Source organism: Chironomus tepperi, unplaced genomic scaffold (genome assembly GCF_022539635.2).
Source record: "Chironomus tepperi strain 1889 unplaced genomic scaffold, CSIRO-AGI_Ctep_v1 contig_161, whole genome shotgun sequence".
NCBI lineage: Eukaryota > Metazoa > Arthropoda > Insecta > Diptera > Chironomidae > Chironomus > Chironomus tepperi.
In genome coordinates, this window is record NW_027226283.1 from 1,576,491 (window position 1) to 1,601,400 (window position 24,910).

Sequence of the window (24,910 nt, forward strand, 5' to 3'; positions counted from 1 at the left end):
CTGACACCTGGCAGCTAAGGACAGTCAAATGAATAAAAATTGCACAATAGATAGCAACTGCTGCATGACAAACATTCAGTTTCTCTGCTTTTTATTATTTATGACTAAGGGAGTACGGTTTCATGTTACAGAACTAATAAGGATGCCCGTCAAAAAATATGAATAATGCACAAGTAAAAAAGATATTTTATGACTTGTGACTTTTAAGGTTCAGCATTTTTTGTTTCTTATCGGTGAATACAAATTATGTCATTTCCTTATCGCGAACGACTTGATCGACTGTTGAGCAAAAATTACCCAAAGTGTTCACAAGTCAAGCAAAAATGTGCTAAAAAGAGAAAAATTAGAGTATAAACATACACAATGTTTTATGTCTGACAATACATTATTTTTAACTATCCCGGTAAGCACAAACATGTGGAAAATTTTATTTTCCTTAGTAGTCCAGATATATTTCAACATCTCCTTTCATATATGATTGTGTACAATACAATAAACCCATATATTTACGCACAATCGTTTGCCTTTAGACTTTCCGAAGTTTATGGCTGAATGAGTTGCTGCTGAAAGTGCCGAACGAGAAACAAAAATCAATAAATTCTATTTGAAGTATTTCCTGAATTTGTATTTGGGTTTTCGGTTTGTTGTAGACGATCTACAGGCAAATATTTTATTCAATGACTTACTGCAGGAATCATTCGAAAATCATGTGTCAATAAACAGGGGAAGGGGGTGGTTTTGGGTTAAATCTTGTTTTTTCACATAATCATAAGAAGAGATTCAGCAAAGTTAGGAAGCATGAAAAAATCGGACATATCAAAAATGGCATGAAGATGATCAAAGTGCAAGCAGTTTTTCTCTAAATCATCGCGCGCGAAAAATAAGCTTATTGATTCTTTTGTATACAAAATAAAGTAACCAAAGCGATTCACATTCATACACGAATGCATGTATTTACACAACAAGTGGTTACGATGATGAATTTAGACTAGAATCTCGTCTTTTTATATTTATGATTATTATTTATGATGGCCAATATTTTTGGATGTTTTGCAACAACTTTAAAGAAAATATTTTCCAACATGTTGTTTAAACTTAAAAAATCCATGATATTTACACACTTCTGTACTTGTTAAATATTTGGTATTTGCATTTATTGTTATCGCAGATATGAAATTCGTTCTATCGAAGAAATTGAGAAAGCGTGTATGGAAATTGATAATCATGTGATTTTATGTTTATTTCTACAATTATCATCCTACAAATAAAATTGGATTACTTAACTTAAATAAAAAATAACTTGGAAACATTGACATACGATTTATTGCTCTGGTTCTAACATAATTAATAAACAAAAATCAAATGCATTTGATCCAAAATCCGTTTTGTATAAGGAGATTTGACCATGGAAACAGAAATAAACTGATGGATAACAAAACCATTAATCCAGCATAAAATGTTAAAAACTCTAATTCAATAAAGGCTGCAGATTATGAATAAAGCTTTGTGATGCAGAGATTTTCAACTGAGTCCCTATGTAGATTATTCATGATAATCTTAAATCCATTTAATTGAAATCTCTTAATGAAGCTTATTTTTTTGCAGATTTTCAGCGCTTAAAAGAAGACACAGAAATGCTTTTAATAATGTCTATCTATCATCATATTGAATATTTGATCATCTATCTGAATTGCTAATTCCATTTGATTGTATTATAATAAATTGTAATGAAAACATCATCTGTTCATTGTTTTCTTCTAAAAAGTATAGCCGGCATATCTCAAAAATATATATTAGATAATAATAATATCACAAATTGTTTGTTGATTAGTATGTCTCCAGCTATACTCATGAAAAAAATATTTCTCGGCTATCAAAGACGCAAAAAGAAGTGAATGCTTGCGCGTGTTATTTTCTCGGTTACTTTGATATTTTCACGTAAACACACATAGGAAAAATATTTGAGAGAGAAATGAGAAAATTTCTATCGTCCTTTTCTGTCCTTTATTGTACGCATGTCCTGGAAAATGGAAATACAGTGTTGAACTCGAATGCTCGAGAATTATCTGCAATGATGAGTAATTTACTGAACGCAGCTTCCAATCATCTTAAATTGTAAAAAAAAGAATTTTTTTTTTCGAAATTTAATTTAAAAGCTTTAAATTATAATGTTTTGTGGTGAAACTATAATACGAGAGAGGATCATCATCAAGAATGCTTCAATCACTAAAATAGAACATACTTTGTAAGTTTTTGTGGGAAAGATTTTATAGCTTATTATCTATTTTTAGTATGTAAACAAGTTATAGACATTTAAGCAAAATTACTTTCGTGCTCATTAAGGCTACTATGTAGCCTAGTTTATCATAAGAACTCAAAACCTATTGAGATATCAATCTAAATTCATGGAAAATATGAAAATTATTTCGATACAATTGAACATATTTTCTGAATGGAAATAAAATCATAATGTGGATGAAAAAAATAGGTGAAAATGTGGAAAAAATAGTGCGATGACCTTTAAAGTCCAACGACAAAGAAAAGCATAAGAATGTTTATTACTTCCGCACTTTGAAACTTGTTCGTGAACTAACATAATTTAGTACAATTGATGAATTCAAGTCATTATTCCTTCATAACAGTTTATTAACTTTTATAGTCTAAGGACAATTCTATTTGGATAATTTAACAAGATGCTCATATCTAAAGTAGACCTTCAAGTCTAACAAAGTGTTAAAATTCAAGTTGTTTGTTGTAGCTGATTTTGTGTTGGTGACTCCTTCATTTAAATTGCTTTTGGTATTTTATTTCAACATGCAATCATAAAACCACACAAAACAAAATGTTACCGAAAAATTAATAGAAGAAGAAAATATGGCCTGAAAACGTTACGGCACTATGAACGGAAAAAATGTTGGTCAGTTCTTTAGTCCTGCTTTAGTGTTTTACATTCGCTCCTTGTGTGAAGACGTTGAAATATTTTTTATTTCGGAAGCATGTTAGTGATTAATAAGTGAAAATACCCAATAAAAAAGAAATCAGAATGTATGATCAGAATTATTTTGTTGGAAATACCAGTACTGCATCACATCAACAGCAATCACAAATTGGATTTCAAAATAATAATCAAAAAATACACAGGAGTATCTCAAACTCAAACGTAAATAACCACCGTAATAACGACTGTCACGTTGAGTACGAAGTAGCCATGCCGGTTCCAATTATAAGGCATGCTCCTTTTCATCATTCCTTATGGAATCTACATCAATGGTAAAAAAAATGGTTCTTGACATACTGAATTTTTCAATAAAAACAAAAAAAAAATAATCAAGTCAGACAAGAATAAGAAAAAATGACATTAATGTATGCATCACATATTGATCGACAGTTGGTCTATATTCTTAAAATACATTTCTATTTACCTGTCTACTTGGTCATATTACTCCACTTTTTGTTATTGTTTCATCGGACATTCACCCCATTTTATCATAATGCTATGCACAACTCCTTTATTTCCTTTTCAAAGTTGTGCTGTACGCGGATAAAATATTTAAAATAATTAGTGAGGATTTAATTACAATCAAATATGTGTGACCCAGAAATCTTTCTTCTTCTATGCCCTTATATCCTAGAACTTAATTCATTAGACTAATAAACAAATGTCAAAATATTGGGTCAAATGATTAACAAGTTTAGCTTCATTTATGTAGCTTTGTGTAGGCAATGAATAATGAAAAAATTTCTGATATAATATTCATATTTGGGTTAATACACTTCATTCATAAAATTAAAGTGTTTATAAGTATATGAACTACATCCTAGTACACATTCCACTTACAAAAAGGAAATGCGTGAAAATGAAAGTAGGCTATCCAAAATTCTTGGAAGTCTTATAACCGTAATAAATTAATATTTGGGTAATTAATATCCTTTAATGTTCTCTCTTTATATAGCAGTGCACCAGCCAATGGGTTCTCTCAAATGGCTAGAATGATGGATTCTCTCATATTAGACAGCTTATCAACAACTACTCCCTATACTCTAACAAAAATAACTCATCGACCCGTAAAAAAAGCAACAAGTTCAACACATCTTCCTACAAATAACAATGGATCTTCAACAATGCGTACACAGTTTAGCAGCACAAATAACATTCATAAAAAAATTCCGACACAAGGTACTTGCTTATGATTTATCATCACATTTCATGCACCTTTTGCTTCGTCCTTCACATACATCCATACATGTATGTTAAAATTTCTTTGACCAAATTTACATCGTCTCAAGGATATTGAAGCATTTTCATGTAGCATTAGAACTAATTGAGTCAAAGTTTTCTTATACTTAGTATACAAACAGAATTTTAACAAAGAATTCAGGTCAACTACTTATCGCCTCCTGAAAATCATACGTTGACTGTAATTTTTCCATTTTTTTCTTTTACTTTAGTTGAGAATTTATAAAGCTCTGTGGTCATTACAATTATTTTTTTTTTTCACTAACGTAGCAACATGTTCATATTCGTCAGGGTTTTCTTTTTCTTTTATTTAATAATGCTGAAGTATGGACACGATGTTCGTCAGTAAAATAAATAGTAGCATGTTGTAATCCAAATGAAAAAAATTAAGGATGTTTCCGCACACTTTTTCCTTTCTGTTATGAAGGAATTGATGCGTGAATATATTTTCCAAATTTATGCCTGTTTTATAGCAGCTATTACTGTCCTATCTGAACAAAGCGATCTCGTCAAAACAAAATACTTGCGGAAATTTAATTGGCGGGTTTTGAAAAATGAAGGCATACCATTTTGCAAAAGTGTTGGTTATTTCATTAATGATGGTCAAAATTTGGAGGTCAAATACTTTGTGGTGAGGATTTTAATGATAACTTTTTTCGATGTCCTTCATTGAGAACATCGCATGAGTCAACTAGTAAGATATACAGAGATCAATGAATGCGCTTTCGGCACATGCTATTTATTCTCTTCTCAATTTTCACCTTCATACGAATTAAAATTGCGTGACTATTTTTTTGTACATTTATTCATATCAGGATCTGAGCTCATATATCTTAATTGCTTCGTTTATTCTTCTTATATTAGAAGTCGCACCTATCATGAGACAAGCAAATCCTCAAGACAATCGTTGGAGGAGTTCGCTTAGACGGCACGATCCAGAGCTACAACCTTCGTTGCCTTCCATTAACAGTCATTCAAGTTCGGTTAACAGTATTAACTATACAAATGAGCCGAAAAAGCATCGTTCATCAAATATGAAATCAGCCTTCAGAAAGTCAAGATCCGTTGAGAGGTTACGAGCGTTAAGGAAACTATCGTCATCAAAGCATCCGAAAGAACCCAAAAAGTCATCTTCAGAGGAAGGAAATTCAGACGATCAAGAAAATTCTTTAGAAGAAAACTCAAACACAAATAGCTCGTCCTCACCGAAACAAATGAGAAAATCGCCCATGAAGAAAGTAAGTGGAAAGCAGAAAGTCTTTCACACGATAGGATATGAAGCAAGTCTCATTGACGTTATTGAAAAGGATATCCTTCAAAAAGGGCCTAAAATTCAATGGAATGACATTGCTGGATTATCAGATGCAAAAAGTATTCTTCAAGAGGCTGTCGTTTTGCCTATCATTATGCCTGAATTCTTTAAAGGAATCCGACGACCTTGGAAAGGCATTCTTCTTGTAGGCCCTCCAGGTAATTCTGCTATGTTTATATGCTAATGAAATCTGCTAATAATAAATCAAAATACACAGGAACTGGAAAAACTATGTTGGCAAAAGCAGTTGCAACTGAATGTAATACGACATTTTTTAACATTTCCTCAAGCACATTAACAAGCAAATATCGTGGCGATTCCGAGAAACTTGTAAGATTGTTATTTGAAATGGCTAGATTTCACGCACCGTCAACAATTTTCATTGACGAAATTGATAGTTTGTGTTCATCAAGCAGAGAGGATTCTGAACATGAAGCATCAAGACGATTTAAAGCGGAGGTATGATTATAAGTTTTTCTGATCAAAGTCACAGGGTCATCAAATCTCTTTTATCTCCAACAGCTTTTGATACAAATGGATGGATTAAATAATATCAATAATGAAGACGATATCAAGGTCATGGTTTTGGCTGCCACAAATCATCCATATCGAATTGATCAAGCATTTAGAAGACGATTTGAGAAGAGGGTCTATGTAAGTCTTCCGGATGAGGAAAGTCGATTAGCGTTATTAAACCTGTATTTAAAAAATATTTCGAGATGTACAAGTTTGGATATCAGTAAGATTGCTGATTGCCTTAAAGGATATTCGTGTGCTGACATTGCAAGCGTAGCACGGTAAATATACTTTGAATCAATTAAAAATTTAATCAATTTACAATTATATATTTATAATGTAGTGATGCAGCTCTAATGGCAATGCGAAGAAAAATTATTGGGAAATCCCCAGCAGAGATTAAAATGATAAAACGTGAAGAAGTTGATCTTCCTGTAACCGCTGAAGACTTTAACGAGGCAATTAGTAAGACTAAAAAGTCAGTATCAGAAGCAGACATCAAGAAGTTTGAGGAGTGGATGGCTGAATATGGATCCTGTTAACTATACCTAAATTAATTATTTTTAATTAAATCTTAAATATAATTTGACCTGGTTGATACCTATTTAAAGAAATAAAATATAATAGAATTTAGTTTTTTCGATTATGCTCAATGCTTACTCTGTCTCTAGCTTCAAATCCTCGACAAAAAAATATTTATATAAAAATAAAAAGTATTTAATAAAAACGTGATTGAATATTGAAGAATATCTTTTTTTATATAATTTATATTTATTACATCTCACTTTAAAACACCATTGAAATTCGTATATCCTGCAACACGTCTGTCATGTATGGATTGATTCTTAACAAATTGCAATAAAATTCATCTAAACTCATAAGATTGTTAAGTATATTAAGCAATGTTTTATAAATGAATGAAGGGGACAACATAATGAAGAAATTATAGAAGAACTGTAAACTTATTGTCTTTGAATGAAGATCAAATAGACCAGAAAACTATGTAGATGTACATCGAAAATTTGTTACAAGAATTTGTATTTTCCTATGATTTATTGAGTTTTCTTTGATCCTCTAGACTTCCATGCACTCGTCAAATTCCATGCAAAAACTAGTGAGAATGCATGAATCTGAATAGCAGCAAACGCAAAACCGTACCATAGAAGTCCATATGGGAGATTCTAAGAGGAAAGTAAAAAATATCAAATTTTGGATACATGCTCCGAATGATTTAATGTATGTATGCATTACCTGCCACACTTTTATGTCGGTGTCTTCAATATCAGTGTCATCGTCCAAGTGAATATAATCAATGACATCATTCATATAGTGTATAATACAGTAGAAAACAGGAAATAGACCGAAAACTACAACTCCAATCATATACTTTTGCATATTCAAAACATTATTCGACCGTACAGCTGACAATCCTATAAATGATAAAATTACTGAAACACACCAAATGTATTCAAACCTATAATGAAATAAAAATTATGTATAAGAAGTTAATGTATAGGAGTATAAGTTTTATTTTACCATAGGGGCTTCGGGACTCTCAATTCTTCAATTTCCAAAATGAATATGTCAAGCTTATCAAGGATGTCCGCTGACAACTTTGCAATCATTACAAAAAATAGTAGGTAGTGAAAAAATATGCAGAATTTCAGGCGAGATTTGTTGAGAGCACTGTAATGTACAACATGATAAAAAAATAAGTATTTAGGAAGAGAAAAGAAAACAATATTTTTAATTAGCTAAAATAGAAGAAATGAAAATATTCAGTATATGACTTTCTTTCAATGAAATAATCATGATTAATTGAGCTAAAAACAAACTATTTATGAAGGCATATTTAGCATCATAAAACATTTGTTGAATCTCATAGTTATGTATTCACGAAAAGATTGAAAGGAATCACTCAAAATGTAATAAGTAAGTAGTACTGAAAATCTATCCTGTCTGATTAAAAATAGTAACAATTTTCACCTTTTTTGATAATGTTCAGCTACGCGCTGTCTATGCAAAAAATCCGTTCCATCTGTTCCTTGCGGAACGAAGCCACCTTTTGAAGCCATAATTTCCAATAATCCCTGCTATGATTCTAACTAAAATTAAATTTTTTTCGATTCTTTTTAGAAAATTTACTGCATCTCGTTGGCAGAGCTCTCTACCGAAACTTTCGAACAATATTTATAGCTTTGAAAATAATTTTTTCAATTGCTTCTTCATTAATTTATGCTGAATGGCATTGAATTTCCCTAACTTATTTTCCTATTGGCGATAATTTAATAACTTAATTCATTGCGTAAATGAATTTAAGGATATTTAACAAAAAATTAAAAAATTATTTTTCTATGCACAACAAACTGCGGGAAAATTCAAAATCTACATACAGAAGACAAATACAAAATAACAGATCAGTTATGCTTCATGTTAAACATAATTTTTTATTATTATTAATAAAAGTAAATTTTAGAGTAATACAAATGAATTTCAGGAAAATTTATTCAATATCGCTATCTCCTTGTTCCATTGCAGCTGAAGCTGCTGCTTTCGCCTCCTCATATAAGTTAACTGGACACATTTGATGAATTCCATTTGTATCCTTGCCAACCCATGAGAGTTCTAGCTTGAATTTTGTGTCACTATCACTTGAATCTTCGTTAACACGATAAATAATTTTAGCTCCTTCATTCAGCAATTCTCGAGCAGACAATGAGCTCAACTTCAGCTTTTCAATTTCAGTTCTTGCTCCTTGTTTTGTTTTGCCAGCGGCACATCCATAGTATCCAAATGAAACACCTGAAGGTTCAATGCAATACATTTCAGCACCATTCTGCTCAGTCCAAGTTGTGAGAATAATACAGACGCCATAAGGACGTACAGCACTATATAAAGTATATGCATGAAAGAGACTCGAAAGTCTTTCGTTCAAGATCTTTAAGGGAATAGTTTGACCGTACTGTCGACGATAACTTTGAGCTTCTTTCAATGCATAATTCTCTACAGCTCTTCCGTCAGTAATTAAGCCGCATACTACCTGAAAATATATGTGGCATAAAAATAAACATTAATCGGCGAAATAATTTTTGGATTGTCATTATTTTGTGAGTAACCTCAACAACAAATTCTTACCATTCCAATAGAATTCTCAATTGTACAAATTCTACGGCCAGAATCTGGTTCATGCAATTTGCTGGTAATCACTTTTTCAACAGCCAAAACACATCCGTCTTTTCCTCTCAATCCAATTGCTGTTCCCGACATTTCTGCGGCTTTCATTGCATATTCGCACTGAAAAACTCGTCCATCGGGCGAAAATTGACTTGCACTTAAGTCATACTGTAAATGAATAGTTAATTTATATTCTTATTAACATAATTGAAATAGTTTACTTACTCCTGTACCAATAGAACTCATATTTATTCAAAAAATTCTTAAATTGTGTATAACAAAAAATCGCTGATATCACTCTAGTTTTTCTTTTATTTATAGTTCAAATTTTGAACTTAAACTTTTTGCCATGGATTTTTTAGTTGAACTTTGATCATTTTCTTTTAAATGTATACTCTGTCTTGGTTGTTTTATTCGTTATTGAACCAATTTAGCTTTATTCAACTGTACGACAGCATATGAATGTGGTATAATGTCATAGAAAATATGTAATTTGATACATCATACATCTCGAACCGTTCCTTTTGTTTGTAAAATTTTTAGCATACTTTTCCAAGCGAAAAGTCGTTAATGTTTGCAGATTATGCAAAATCAACAGAATCGATAACTTCTATCACTTGTAATAGACGTAAAGTCACAATAACATCTTCTTTCTTTTTCGCAAGAGTATAAATACTCATTTTCACTTAAAATTTGTTGTCAGGAAAAATGCGCTTTCGAGTCGCGGACTAGCTTCCTTCATTACTGGTTCTTTTTGTTTGCAAAACCTTATTTTTTGTTCATTTTAAACAAAAATGTAATTTAAATCGTTTCTTTATTTCCAACTGTTCTTTGAATCTAAAGGATCATATTAAGACGTTAATAAAATTAATAGAAAGATGTCCAATAATTCTCCTGATGATTCTCGTGAATCTTTATATTTAAGGTAAATAATTTTTGTTTATATTTTTTTTAGAAATCATGTTTTTATCAACAATTCTTTAATCCTTCAAAAATTTTTTAATTTTGTTAATGTATAGTATTAATTCAATCTCATCTTTGGCGATTACAACCGATGATTTCTTCAAGAATCTTGACTTTCCTCAGGAATTTTTGACATCACTTCATCAAGCTCTCGAGTCTGGTCATCTGATAGATATTGTAATTGTATCTGGTATAGACAATAAGAAGTAAGTCTAATGTTCTTTTGCCATAAATTAAATCTTTATAATAGCGAACATATGTTTTTATTATGGAAAACCCAGAATTTCTGGCAACATTCCAACTTACATTCAACGTAAAAGAGTTATTCACTTCCTTTATTTCGTTTCTTTGTTGATCTGTTAATATTTTTTTTACTAAAATGGATTTATTTATTTTAGAATTCCAGCACATAAAATTGTACTGTCAGTATGCAGTCCATTCTTCAATGCCATGTTTAATTCCGATATGAAGGAAAGGAATGAAAAAGAAGTTACGATAAATGAAGTAGATGGAGAGACTTTGGAACTTTTGATCAATTACTGCTACTTGGGAACAATCAATATCAATGAAGATAATGTCGAGAGAATTTTATCTACTGCGTGTCGCTTTCAAATGTCAAATGTAGTAAGTGCATGCTCTAATTTCCTTGGAAAACAACTCCACTTCTCGAATGCAATTGGCTTTAAAGTATTTGCACATCAACAGAACTGTGTTGATCTCTACGAGATGTCTCTCAAATTTGTCGAAACTAATTTTATGGAAATTTATCAAAAATCTGAAGAGTTTTTACAATTGAGTGTCGAGCAGTTGGGAAATTTGTTGAAAAACAATGACATAAATGTGATATCTGAGGAAGACGTATTTAAGGCTCTAATTAAATGGATAAGTTTTTCCGATGAACGAAAGCAATATATTTCAACACTCCTTCCATTAGTTAAGCTTCAACTTTTATCTCCAGCTTTTATTGCTGATCATGTCGAAAAGTATTGTACGACCCTAGAAACTCAAAAGATGCTCCTTGATGCTTATTTATATAAGTTGATTCCTGAAAGAAGAGATCTTTCAAGTAATCTATCTATTCCTCGTAAATCAACTGTTGGGAAAATACTTTGTTTAGGTGGAATGGATCACAATAAAGGAACAACAAATATCGAATCATATGATCTGAGAGAAAATAAATGGGAACTCTTAAAAAGCATGCCAACGAGGTGAGTTTTGAAATGGTTTGAAATTAACATTTTATACATATCATTCATGTCTTATTAGGCGACTTCAATTCGGTTGTGCTCTTTACATGGACAAGCTAATCATAGTCGGAGGAAGAGACGGTCTGAAAACATTGAATTCAGTTGATGCCGTTGATCTTCAAACAATGAATTTCACATCACTTTCATCACCAATGGCAACTAGTCGTCATGGTTTAGCAGTTGCTTTGTTAAAAAATGCTCTTTACGCTATAGGAGGACATGACGGTAAACAAATGGTTAATTAAATTAAATAAATAATTTGTGTAAATTAAATTTAATTAGGTTGGTCGTATATAAATACTGTGGAACGATTGGATTTGACAACGAAAACATGGTCATTTGTAGCACCAATGCAAACAATGAGATCTACATGTGGTGTGGCTGTTTATGACGAAAAACTTTATGTGATAGGAGGACGAGAATCTTCAATTTGCCATCGAACTGTTGAATGTTATGATCCACATTTAAATAAGTTTACATTTAAAGCACCAATGAATCGTCGAAGAGGAGGAGTTGCTGCTGTTACACATAACAATTTTATTTATGTGTTCGGAGGATACGATCTTCCAGTATCAAATCCTCAATGCCAACGGACAAGTTCTATTGAAAGATATGATCCAATTAGTGATACTTGGACATTAATTGCAAATCTTGAAGTAGGACGTGACTCGATTGGTGTTGGAGTTTTGGGAAATTATATTCTCGCTGTAGGCGGATTTAATGGAACTGAATATTCTAAATCAGTTGAAAAATATGATCCCGAAAAGAATGAAATAGAAACATTGAAGCCATTAAATTTTGCAAGAGCAGGCTCATGCATTGTAACAATCAGAAATGACCAACTTTCCGGATGTAGCAACGAAAGCTTTTTCAGCATACAACAACAATCTGTAACAACAGTTTAGTATAACATTTAATAATCATTCAGCTTTTTAAACGATTTGTTTAGAATAGATCCCGAAAAAATTTGGCAATTCCATTCCTTCCATAGCTTATAAGATTTGATTTTTTAACGAGTTTTATATCACGTACAAAAAACTTTAATTTTAAAACTTTCGGTTCACTTTCAGAAAAAAAAATTACTAAAAAAGCATTCCAAGATCATCATTAAAGCTTTTGCATGTTGTGTGTTTTAAAGCTTTTAATGTGCATTTCAAAAGCATTCATGAAACTTTAATATTCTCAAATGTACATTTATTTACAATTTTCTCTAGATAAGAAGAACTTCGAGTTTTAGAAACGCACAATTAAACTCATCATTTTATGACTATAGTGTTTGATGCACTCAACGATTGTGATTTTGTGGATATTTCTATGACATTTTTTAAGAAAAAAATCTTTTTATAATTATTGACCTGAATAGACGAAAAACAATTACTTTTTATATTTTTTGAAATGAAATTACGCACTAAATAAAATAGAATTGAAAAAATTTACTTTCAAGATCTTTTACTTTTTTTAATCCTTAATTAATGTCTTCTCGTGGATATTTAAAACATGATGTATCTTTTTTCATATAATACCTTTTATTATTTAATACTTTGTCAATTAAAATAATTTATATTAATTTAAATACAAATTTTCTATTCCTGTCTATTTACAAAGGGTTTTTTGCATTTTAATTAAATCAAAACATGTCGTCTCTTCGATTCTCAAAGAAGAGGATAATTTAAAAAAAAAAAAACATTCCTAATGAGAAAAATTACCTAATTATCAGTTTTTCGTATTCATTTACTTATTAAAGAAAATCTTGGTTTTATTTGCACTGTTTTTATTTGGAAAAAAAATTCGAAAAGGACGACATTAACAAAAATTTTAAACTTCACATTAATCTCAATAATTGTTTGTGTGATATAAAATGTTTAAAAAATGTCAAGAGGAAGATTCAACTACAATGATATTATTTAGTTTACTTTTTTTTCTTGATAATTATGATTTGAAACCTGCATTATGTATGTTTTATATACATAGTTTAAAATTGAGAGTAGTAAAATACAAGAGATTTTTTTCCCACTTTTTTTTTCTTTGTTAATTTAAGTAAACTTCAAAATCTCTAATTATCACAGATTTTCAGATTTTCTCTTTTCAGCATTATTCCTTTCTTTTGTGTTCGCTTCCTTTAACTTCTTCGAAAGAGAAATTATAAGTCACAATGAGACAAGAGCAATCAATAATTCAGATTTTGTATGCTCACAACATATTAGACAAAGCATAATAAGTATGCTCTTTAAGGTAGTTTCTTTCCATTCCTTCTTTAGTTCATTCTCAAAACTTTATACAGTTAAAGTTATGGTGACTGACTTTCTATGCTAGAGCCGTATGTAAATGATAAAGTTGCATTAACATTTGTACATGTATTGGTAAGCAAGAAAGTCGATCGTGAGTATTTGAATCCATTGCAAGCCATGAAAGTACATTATAACCTTCTAGCACATATCTTAGCACGTCTGCCGTAATGTTTGAATCTAATGGATGTTCCATTTTAGACGATTGTTCTTTGAAATAGATATCGTCGTTTTCTTTATGGATCGATGGTGAATGCAGATGAAGAGCAGTTTTCAGAAATACTGGACATACGTTCTCCAAGTGTGGACAAGAAGCCCAAAACCATGTAGGCATACGTCCTGTTGGTGCTGTTGATACCAAATATCCCAATGCTAATGGCTGTTGTAATAATGTTCCAACCTAATAAAATTAAAGGTAAATTAAATCCTGGACAAGAACAATCAATAAATTTATCATTCTTACCTCTTCTTGTTCCTGCATTGAATACAATGCTCTTGAAGATCCAGATTGTTCAGTCATTCCTGGACTTTGCCTACTCTTATTCTCATCCATTGCAATTGGACTTCCACGATGAGAATCTCTAGTTGGACTTGTTTGAGGAATTCCAACTGCGCCTATAAACAATTAAGTAGTACATTTAATATTGTTTTTGAAATAAGAAAAAAAAAGTTTCAAACTTACTATCATTCCAACACTCATCAAACAAATGTTGAATTCCGTTAATATCTTCATCAACATCATCTGTATCATCTATCATCATCAGATCTTCGCCAAAGTCTAATGCATTTTCCAAATGTTGTTCCTGGAATGCCGTTTGTGATGACTAAAATGAAACAATAAATAATGAATAGTTAGTAATGCTTTTATAAAAATTTTAAGTAGTTAAGTATACCTGAGAAATGGCGCTAGTAGGAAAGACGAGGATGTGCGTACATGTAACATCTTGAGGCGTGGATAGTGGAGATTGTGTAGATCTTTGACTAAATCGTTCATCAGGTGTAAATTGATCTGGCATAACACGGAAATTCGAATCAGGCTCGAGTGTAACGAGACAAGCACTCCATATACTTGGAACTGCTTGTGGATACAAGACCGAACATTGTTTACAGATATCTTTTAAGTACTTTGATGCTTTGACTAAATTCGGTTTACTTAGAAGCCATGACCATCCTTTCAATTCGCCATGACCAATTCTTCCAATACGCCCTATTATTAGCCTCCAAGACTTAACAGATTGAGACATTATTCCCAATATAAAGTCCATAAGCTTCTTCAATCCTACTCTTCGCGCAGATGTCTTTCTTCTTCTTTTTCGATTTGGAATATCAATATTAATAGCACAATTTTCTAAAAATTCACCACGTTCATCAGTGATGACGGCAAGCAATAAGCTTTGATCCTCTGATAAGCAATAACAACAATACATAATGCTCGTACATTGTTGCTCAATGATAGATTGTCCAAAGTTTTCAACATTTTCGCTTTTAGCATGTCTTGTTGACAAAATGTAGGGCGGTGTATATAATTTTAAAGGAGTACGATTTTTTTCATCTTTAGTTTTCAAAAAGGCTTCTGCAACGGCTGCTGTTCCGAATCCTGTAAGACTCTTGACATTGTTTGTATGTGATAAATATCGATATGATTGGGTGAAAACACTTAGTGCTAAATTACGCATATGATCACTCCATCGATTAACATCTCGATTTTTTCCTAATTCTAATATACTTTCTTGAGCTATAATTTGAAAACTTATATTGGCCTTTATTGATTCCGGAATTGAATTAAGAACGTTCAGATAGTGCTTTAAAATAGAAAGGCTTACTACTCTTTCTAGATTTGTTGAATCTGTTCCGTTTGTAGCTGGCTCTATGATGTATAAAACAATATGTGGTGGATTTAATTGATCTGATTGATTGCTGAGATCATTATTTGATGATGATGAATTGAGATTTTCCTTCGATTCTGAATCATTGTCTGATTTGGGTGTGTTTGGACCTTTATCACACGTAATACTTGAATTTAAATTACCAGATGACATATTATTAGATTCCGGTGTATGTGGTGGCGGTAACATTGGACTTGGTAGTGAAGAAGTTCTTTGATGATGGCTATTATGGTGATGATCTTTGTAATTATAGAAACTTTCTGGTGGATTCAATAAGGTTTTGTCGTGAGGAATTTTTGATAGATAAGGCACCAAATGTTGTTGAAAAGCTGCAGCATACATCTTCATTATTCCATTCAATTTCTTATTGCTGTCAATTGAAAACAACCAATCATCTTCACTTTCATGATTTTCATTTTGACTTCCATCGTGCTTATTTTCATATGTGGATTTTCCAACTTTCAGAATACCTTCCCAACCTTTTACTGGCTGATGTTTTCCTAATCGGCACATTTCATATGTTGTACTTAGTTCCTTAAAGAATGCCTTTACTTTTGAAACTATAAAATCGTTATCTGGAGATATTACAATGTATGCAATATCACGAGGATATGAATATGGTTCAAGAAGTAATTTATCCCAAAATTGTAATGCATAAGGTGACACACAAAGCCATTCTTTATCATGTCCAACAACTATTGATGGAATTGGCTGCGGCTCACATTGTCCAATTCCCCGTCCAGCTAATCGATGAAATTCTCGCCAAGTTAAGGGACCTCGAACAGCATAAGGAGCATCCCATAATCCTGTCGTTCCGTTTTGATTGAAAGCTTTTTGAAGTAAGACCTTCATTGATTTCATTACACGAATTATATCTTGATTGCTTTTAGGACCCCCTGCATTTAAATATGGCCATTTATGTACACTAATTATATGCTGTATTGGAGTCGTTTTCTTTTCCAATGGTTTGTGATGTTGAGGAACGTAAACTTGACGATTATTATATCCGTCAAATTTCTCAAATATATATTTACTTTGTTCTAATGCCAAACTTACAATATCTAGAGCATCTATAAATTCTAATATATTAACTTGCGAATTAGGCAAAATTGGTGAATAGTTTTCCTGATTTAGATGCTTTATTGCACGTTGAATTGTATTTGATGTATTTTGAAATAATGTGCACTGGTCCCTTACAATATCAAATAAAGACATGGCTAATTCATGAATGTCCTTGTCACTTTCACTTTCATTAGTTTTTGACTTGCAGTCATTTTCATTGGTGCCGTTTGTAGAAAATTTGGTTTCATTGTGTAACTTGAGAAGATACTTAAGTATTGAATTCTTTTTATGAATTGAAGGATCTCTTGCCATACCGGTAATTTCCATTTCATCTTCATAAAATAAGCCTGTTTTGTAAGCAAGTCTTCGATTAATAACTGCACTAAAACCACACCGACAAAATATCGGATCATCGTCAGCATATCCATTTAAATTCTGTTGCGAATTACTCATAAATGATGGAATTAAGTCTGTAGATATACTAGTGTTATTATTGTTGTTATTTTGAGATGATAATGCTGACACATTAGTTGATCTTGACGACGAATAATAAACAAGCGACGAAGGTGTTTCGTCCGTAAATACATTTGTAAAATTCCTACTATTACCAAAATATCTCGATTCACTTTGTTGCTCATTTGATTGTGCACTGCATTTTACTTCAAATGTCTTTTCAACTAGACTTGTTATATTGCTATTGAAATTAAAATGACAATTTGATGCCAGTGATAGATATACGCCTGAATCAGAGCCACGGATATTTCCAACACATTTTGGAGTTGCATTACAAACACAAATTGTACAACTATCAAAGTTATGATCTCGGAAAATATTGAGAGATGTATCATATAAAAGTATGTTGACTAAAAGTGAATTTGCTTCTGAAACTTTGCTATTTGTCGAGTTCATTGCATTATTTTGCTTCATATATGCACCACCATTCTTCACGCTTGAGATTCTCTTGTTGTTATTGTTGCTAATATCGTCACTGCCGTTCACAGAACTTACATTAGAATTGAGAGATGGACTGTGAATTGCAAGATCATATGGTGGAGGTGGTTGTGAATGTTGTTGTCCTATTACACTCGGTATTGAAGATTTTCTAAATAATGAATCAGATGCCATCATATTACTATTATTATTAATATACGGAGCCGACGATGTAAAGTTCGGCGAACCCATGGAAGGATGAATTGTTCTATTGTTAAGATACATATTTGAGGGCGTTGTTGGACCTTGCGATAAAAGTTTATTTATAATTGTATTTTCACTAGGTTTCATCGGTTTCGCACTATTTGATGGTAGAGAGTTGCTCATTGGACTTAACATCTCAGTTTTAATCTCCTTTTTAATATCCACAAGCAATACTTTGCTTTCTTGTTCTCTCTTGATAATATTATTATTATTATTAACTAGTTCTGGTTTTGAATCTTTTTGCTTGCGTCGTATCTCTTCTTGTTCTCTTTGCTTGATCCATGAAGGTTTGTAGTTGCATTCATTTGGAAGGGTAATCGGCGGCAATGTTTGACTTAATAAATTATTTAAAGGAGCATATTTTGATGATCCAACAATGTTCGTTGTTTTTGGCGCAATAAATACGTATGACCAATCCTTAAAAACAAAAGAAATAATAATTTATAGAAACTTAAAATAGAATTGAGAAACAAAGATACTTACATCTATCGGTTCCTCTTGTGGACTCCCAAAATTCGGATAAGAATCCATCTTGTGGGAAACAATTGTATCTATATTTTCTATTAAATTATCTGTAATGCTTCCGCAAACGTTGCTTGGTCCTGGACTTGAATTTGTATGCTGCTCTATGCTTGGTGGGGTCGGAAACATTTTCGATAACTCCTCACTTCTTATTATTCCTAAGGTGCCTAAACTATTACTATTTAAACTACTTATTATATTGGTTTGTCCATTACTATTTATGTTAGTGAAACTGCCAAAAGTCATCTTGTCTCGCTTAGCTTCATTTTCAGAGAGCTCCATATCAGGATGACATCCCATTGATTTGTTTGAATGTGGTGGTGTATTATCAACGAGCTAGTAAGGAAATCATATTTATCAATATAAATTTTGAGTTAGAATTTAAAAAAAAAAACAGCTTACATGATCATCATTAGAATTGTCATCAGAGTTATCAAAGATCTTGTTGAGATCTGCGTATGAGGGTTGCAAACCTTCACTGGTGAATAAACTGTCTGTTGATATTTTGTCATTATCTATTTCACTCTTGTTTTCTTTCATACAACTTGCATTGTTTGCATTATTGTTAGTCTTTTGTTCTTCACAGTTTTTCCATAGACTCTCTACTTCACTTTTTATATCTTGTGCTGAATAATTTGGCTTATTTTGTGTTGAATTCGGAAGAGTCAATTCATCATGTCCTGCATACAAATTAAAATCTAAATTCTTGTTTTTTGATTTATGTTGGTCAACATTGTCAGACTTGAAGCGTTTTATTGGATGATTCATCCTGTAGAGAAATAAAAAAATTAATATTAATATTTGAATAAAAAACAAAATTAAATGAATCATACCAAGCATCCCAAGTTGAGTAATCATAAAGTAGTTGATTAGAGGAAAAATCTTCATCTGTATTATTTTCACAATCTTGAATCATTAATGCAGGACGTTTAAGTGATTGGTTCTCCTTCTCAAATTGCTTCGACGAGGAATTTGATGAAACTTTGGCAGAATCACAATTCTCGCGATTCTGCTGAGAATTTTCTAATTTATTTTGTTCCTCTGAAGTCTTCAAATTCTGAATATCAGGTTTTTGATCACTATTCTCATGACTTGGTGTTTGTGGTGATGTATCGGGTTGATGAATAGGAGAGATTAAGTTTTGATCATTTATAGGTATAGATGATGGTTGAGAATGCACCGAAAGGCTGTGTTGCATAGGAGATTGACTGCCGACTGATCCAATTGACATTTGTTGTACTTCATTGCTATGAGCAGTATTTTTATCTGAAGATCTGCAAATGTCAATGTAAAATATATTATTAATAAACAAAACCACAAAATTATAGTGATAAATGTTAGCATGATTATCTTAATTAAGCATTTAATAATGATAAGTATCATTAGATAGATATATAATAAAAAGAATATTATGCAAAAATATGAATAATAATGAATTTTCATGAAAATATATATATATATGTACAAAAATGCCGAAATGTAGTCAGTGCAATGTGAACCCAAAACTCAATTAATAATTATTAATTAAAATCAACAAACCTAATATTGACTTTTTTTGATGGTAATGATGGTTCATTTGAGGATCTGTCCTTAGACTTATATGAAGATAACGAGGATTCAGATCTAAATTTATGGTACACAGTATTTAATTAGATTGTGATTGTGAAAAATAAAAGAAATTAATTTAATACCGTTTATGAAAAGGCGTTCGAGTACGGTTACTGTTATTTCGAAAATTTGATTTGCCACTTATTAGAGAGGAAGAATTTCCTGTAGATTTAAATGATGAAATACTTCCATTTCTGTAAAATTTTAAACATCATTAAAACTTTAATATTTCTGTGTGTTGTTCTTGTAAATAATTTAATGTCTTATCATGATTTTTTAAAGGATTTAAGTGAAATTGATAGAAATCATAAGTTATTTTTATTATTTTTTTTTCTTTATGAGAGTATTGTATTAGTCATTTTGATAATCATCTTATTCTTAAAGGTAATAAATTAAGAAAGGGGTACTATTTAGAGCAAAAGTGATGGAATAACTTACCGTTTACAGTTACAGGAATTTTTTAGACACGGCTCAACGAAATTCCACAGGACTTCTCCGGAAGAAGAATCAGTAGTTCTCATATTTGTTGTAGAATTTTCTACATTATTAGAATTAGCAATATTGATCGAATTTTCTCGGTTATTTTCATTTAAATTTTCAATTTTTATATGCTCACTTTTTTCATTTGTATATGCAGGATTCATAATAATGTCTTGCCATATACGTTCAGGCATAATTCCTGCTGCAGATTTTTGGATACCATCACTATATAATATACTGCTTGTATTTGAACTATTTTCTAAGTGATTTTCACATTTACACAATTTCTTTTCTCTCTCTAAATTTAATTTGTTATCACAAGCTAAGCCATTGTTGTTTTGCTTATTGATATCAAGATCGGTAATTAATACATATTTTGATGGATAAAGCATTTTAACACCACCTTAAATATTGTTCATATGAGCAAAGAAAAAAAAAAGAAAAAGAGAAAAGAAATGAAAGCATTAGAAACATCTATGGAAATAATACCTGTGTACAGCAATATTAATATAATTACCTGAAATAACTTCGACAAGTTTTGGTAGTTTAGATGATGTTAATCGTTCATTTTCGTGTTTCTTCATTGGATAAAATGCATTCCAATCCTCGACAATTTTTTCAGTATACTGTTCAGAATTTTCATTCTTACTTCCTGTTAATACTGCTGATAATCCAAAAGGAGCTAATATTACTGATTGCGTGTTCATATTAAAGACATTAAACTCTTCCTTCTCCTCGCCATCTTCGAGTTCACAATTTTCTAAGTTTTGTTGGGAATTCTTAACAATATCATTCAGGTAATCCTCTGTTAAATGTCGTACTGGTGGATGTTCTCTTATGTCCATTGAAGCACATACTGTGCTGTCTCCATGAACGAAGAAAGCAAAGGAAAACGAAAGATGCATCGAGCTAAAAATATATATTTAAAATTAATAATAATAATACTAATTAGTACTGATCAAGTCAAAATTTTTAAAAATATTTGTAGAAAGTATACGAAAGTTTCATCAATTCTAAAGACGACAACTTCAGAGAACTTACAAAATTAATGTATGGAAAAGTGATTGTGAAAAATATTCAAGTCTTAATGTAAATTCTTGCACACATTTCCAATAGTAACAAAAGCGAGTATATTCAATTTTTCTTTACCTCTTTTCTTCGTTGCTTTTTGATGGTTGAACAAACCACTTTCCCAAACGAATTATGTCCCTCGAAAGTAAACATCTTTCAATTAAATTATGTAGTGCCTTAAACAATAATGATCTACATTCATAAGATAATCCGCCTTCCCATGATCCTTGCTCTCCAGAATCTAAATACATAAAAAATACATAATTAGCACAAAGCATTGCAAAAAAAAAATTTAAAATTACCTGGAGATTTAAGTAGTTCTGGCGACACTAAATCTGTCAAATCAGGCTCCTCGCCATACCAGAATATCCAAAGTTCTTTGGCAGCAGTCAGTGATAATGGTGGATGAATTACTGATGTATTTTGACTGATGTCAAACATTCCAAGGCCACCTGTTTGATCCAAGTCATTTTTATGTTGCGTTACTCTACGCCATACACACAAGATATCTTTGGCTAAGCATTTTGTATATGATTTTAGCACTGGATCGTCCAATGGGTCTCCAGTTGCTTGAGGACGTTCATTTAATACTAGTTTCTTCCATTTTATTCCGCACAAATCAGCCTTAAATTAGACGAAAAAGTAAACACATAAAAAAGAGTTTAAATTTATGTCCGATACACACACTGTATAATTTTTTTTTTTTTAGATAATTATGAATTGATGTAGCGGCAGTTTGTAACGCCATTGAATAAAGAAAAAAATCTCAAAAATGAAAAAGTAAAAAATTTATAATATGAATGGAGAAAAATAATAATAAAGATAGAATGAGGAGAAAAGTAATGTACATGAAGCAGTTGCATACATTGACCGCGCCAGAAGAAGAGAGAAGAAATGTGACGAAATTTCTTGTAGACTGTTGAATGGTTGAATGGCGAAGATATAAAAGATAGAAAATAACAATATGTATGTAACTCTTACATTACGGTTTGTATATATATAATAAAAAAAATTATTATGAGAATAGGCTAGCGCACACGAAAAAAACGAAGAAAATTACATTTGTGTATGTCTTCGTTGCTCACAAGAGATTCTTATATACAACGTATGTGCATATTTCTACCTACACACTGATATCTATGAAAAATTCTTTCAATAAATTGTTTTATTTATACCGAAAGAAAATAAACTGGTATTCCGTTTTCGATTCACATAATCATGTCTTTCACATTATTATGTATTTTATTTTTTCTTTTTTTGTTTTGTAAAAAAAAAAAATTAAACAAATTTTCTCTCACTTTCAAAAAAAGTAAAAAAGGCATTGCAATTATATATTGCTTCATTTTCATTGATATTATGTACTATATACATTTTTTTCTCTCCTCTATTCGCATGAAATAGCATAGACTCATCACAGACCAAACCGTGAGAGATGAAGGGAAGGAATTGTGCTTTAATAATAAAAATAATAATAGTAGTACATTTTTTTTTATAAAAGAAAATAGAAGAAAAAGCCAAACTGGAGTAAAATATGATTATCAAAAACAAAATACATGAACTGTACTCACCAAAGCAAAAAAGTTTGTGTGGCAATCTTCCAAACTTGCGCCGTTAGTTTGGTTCTGATGCGTCATGGCTGTTGTAATATCATTTTTTACAACTTTCACATAAATGAGAAAAGTATCTTCTTGTTTATTTTTCACTTCAATTATTCGAATCTAAGCATATAAAACTTAAAATCACAAAGAATTATGCTTTTTTTTTAGAAAAAAAAATTTCTTTTCTCGTTGAATCAAAAAAAGAAACTGTCCATGTAATAATCGAATCAATTTTCCATCTATACACACAATAAATGGTAATACAAGTTGGATTTGTGCAATGTGATTTAAAATAGTCTTTAATTTATTTATATATACACCTTACACATATATTTGACTTATTAAGAATTTATCAATATTTTATTCACGCTATTTCTATTAAATTTTTGCATAAAATGGCGGATAAGCACTTAGAGATGAATTTTCTACATGTAATGTCTATTACATTTAATTATTTTCATAGCAAAAAATATTAGCTATCAGATTCAGTTTTTATTTACTCGTCATATATTGTTATTAATATTATTATGTTACTAGTTTTCACGAATTTACATTTCATATTCTTTTCATCGTTCATTATTTAATTAAATTACACTGGTTTTATGTTTATTAACGAGTTTAAATTATATTTTTCACAATTATTCGAATAAATAAAGGTATTTATTAAAGAAAACTAATTTCCACATTTAAGAATTTAGACGAGAAAAACTCAACTGCTGTTCAAACATACATCCAATACATATGCAATGCTCTCACATATATTTTCCTTACTTTTGTAGTTATCTCCGTATTATTATTTTTATATATATATATATTTTTTTTTCTTCAACACTAATACTTAAAGTTTTTATGTATTATTATGATATATATTATGACCTTATATATTTTAGCTGATTCAAGAAACATACTCTCAATACCTTTACTTTCGGCTTTCTTGAATTATATTTATGTTCAATTAAATTTACTTTTTTCACATAAATCCGATTTATGTAAAGGCTTTTCAACCAACTTTTCACATATAGGCTTAGTAATATTATTTTTTACATTTTCACTAATTACACATTGATTTAAATACACTCTTCTTTATTTTTTAATCAATGTTATCGAAACTGGAATATTTATACATTAGCTATTCCTCTATGCACTTCCTTTCATTAAATTTGTTTAAAAATTTTCTAAATTTTGCGAGAATTCAAAAATGTGTATGTTTTTTTATAACTGTATGTGTTTTCTTCTTACTAATTTTTTGGATCAATGGCGATTTTCAAGAAAACTTTAACACTATTTTTATGCTTTCGCGGCCGTTTTTTAAGCTTAATTAAATAAAATTTCAGGTTAAACTGTTCTTATGGATGCAACTGTGATATTTTTTCAAGAAAAACTAACATTTTAATACATTTTTTTTCTTAATTATTGAGTACTCTTTTTTCTCGCGAAAGTTTTTTGAAAAATGAATTTGATATATATGTCGTGTTTGTTGTTGTAGTATTTGTGTTTGTATTTGAAAAACCCGTTAAAAATATGCAATCTTCAAGAATTTTCCATTTTCATTTACATTCATCATGATGTTCCGGATATTATAATGTTACATTAATCATTTAATTAATTTATATAACAATTATTTAAAATAAAGTTAAAGTTTTTGGAAGTTTACATGTTTTTAAGTATTAACAACAACATAACGCTTTGCATACATTTAAAATCCTGTTTGACGAGTACATTTCTCATGGAATTACTTTTAATGACACGAATTCG

The 24,910-nt window shown here is 30.7% G+C and overlaps 5 protein-coding genes across 8 annotated transcripts; 2 read left to right on the forward strand and 3 right to left on the reverse strand.

Annotated features, from left to right (window-relative positions):
• The first annotated feature begins 2,097 nt into the window (after nt 1-2,097).
• kat-60L1 (katanin p60-like 1) lies at nt 2,098-6,718 on the forward strand. 2 transcript variants are annotated; one of them, XM_070637420.1, is made up of 6 exons: nt 2,098-2,245; nt 3,954-4,177; nt 5,102-5,707; nt 5,767-6,008; nt 6,072-6,346; nt 6,409-6,718. In XM_070637420.1, exons 1-6 carry the CDS (start codon nt 2,169-2,171, stop codon nt 6,605-6,607), a joined length of 1,623 nt encoding a protein of 540 aa, XP_070493521.1. In that variant the 5' UTR covers nt 2,098-2,168; the 3' UTR covers nt 6,608-6,718. The 2 variants fall into 2 exon arrangements, with proteins under 2 accessions (XP_070493521.1, XP_070493520.1); XM_070637419.1 differs by lacking the exon at nt 2,098-2,245 and adding an exon at nt 2,304-3,270.
• Nucleotides 6,719-6,797: 79 nt separating this feature from the next.
• jagn (jagunal) lies at nt 6,798-8,259 on the reverse strand. The gene is made up of 4 exons (XM_070637421.1): nt 8,052-8,259; nt 7,602-7,751; nt 7,317-7,539; nt 6,798-7,246 (listed from the first exon to the last, which is right to left on the reverse strand). Exons 1-4 carry the CDS (start codon nt 8,138-8,140, stop codon nt 7,118-7,120), a joined length of 591 nt encoding a protein of 196 aa, XP_070493522.1. The 5' UTR covers nt 8,141-8,259; the 3' UTR covers nt 6,798-7,117.
• Nucleotides 8,260-8,486: 227 nt separating this feature from the next.
• Nucleotides 8,487-9,589, reverse strand: Prosalpha7 (proteasome alpha7 subunit). Its single transcript, XM_070637280.1, has 3 exons — nt 9,465-9,589; nt 9,201-9,407; nt 8,487-9,105 (listed from the first exon to the last, which is right to left on the reverse strand). Exons 1-3 carry the CDS (start codon nt 9,483-9,485, stop codon nt 8,569-8,571), a joined length of 765 nt encoding a protein of 254 aa, XP_070493381.1. The 5' UTR covers nt 9,486-9,589; the 3' UTR covers nt 8,487-8,568.
• A 405-nt stretch (nt 9,590-9,994) lies between these two features.
• Nucleotides 9,995-12,864, forward strand: LOC139088191 (kelch-like protein 5). Its single transcript, XM_070637278.1, has 6 exons — nt 9,995-10,164; nt 10,259-10,408; nt 10,601-11,410; nt 11,469-11,674; nt 11,732-12,348; nt 12,664-12,864. Exons 1-6 carry the CDS (start codon nt 10,118-10,120, stop codon nt 12,727-12,729), a joined length of 1,896 nt encoding a protein of 631 aa, XP_070493379.1. The 5' UTR covers nt 9,995-10,117; the 3' UTR covers nt 12,730-12,864.
• Nucleotides 12,865-13,053: 189 nt separating this feature from the next.
• On the reverse strand, nt 13,054-24,586 carry skd (mediator complex subunit skuld). 3 transcript variants are annotated; one of them, XM_070637034.1, is made up of 15 exons: nt 23,126-24,586; nt 21,860-22,181; nt 21,636-21,798; nt 21,004-21,395; nt 20,623-20,889; nt 20,445-20,544; nt 20,090-20,200; nt 19,938-20,021; nt 19,232-19,672; nt 18,801-19,167; nt 18,360-18,734; nt 14,628-18,293; nt 14,417-14,558; nt 14,198-14,349; nt 13,055-14,134 (listed from the first exon to the last, which is right to left on the reverse strand). In XM_070637034.1, exons 1-15 carry the CDS (start codon nt 23,189-23,191, stop codon nt 13,754-13,756), a joined length of 7,029 nt encoding a protein of 2,342 aa, XP_070493135.1. In that variant the 5' UTR covers nt 23,192-24,586; the 3' UTR covers nt 13,055-13,753. The 3 variants fall into 3 exon arrangements, with proteins under 3 accessions (XP_070493134.1, XP_070493136.1, XP_070493135.1); XM_070637033.1 differs by having other exon boundaries at nt 13,054-14,134; nt 20,445-20,889; XM_070637035.1 differs by lacking the exons at nt 19,938-20,021; nt 20,090-20,200 and having other exon boundaries at nt 13,054-14,134; nt 20,445-20,889.
• Nucleotides 24,587-24,910: the final 324 nt, after the last annotated feature.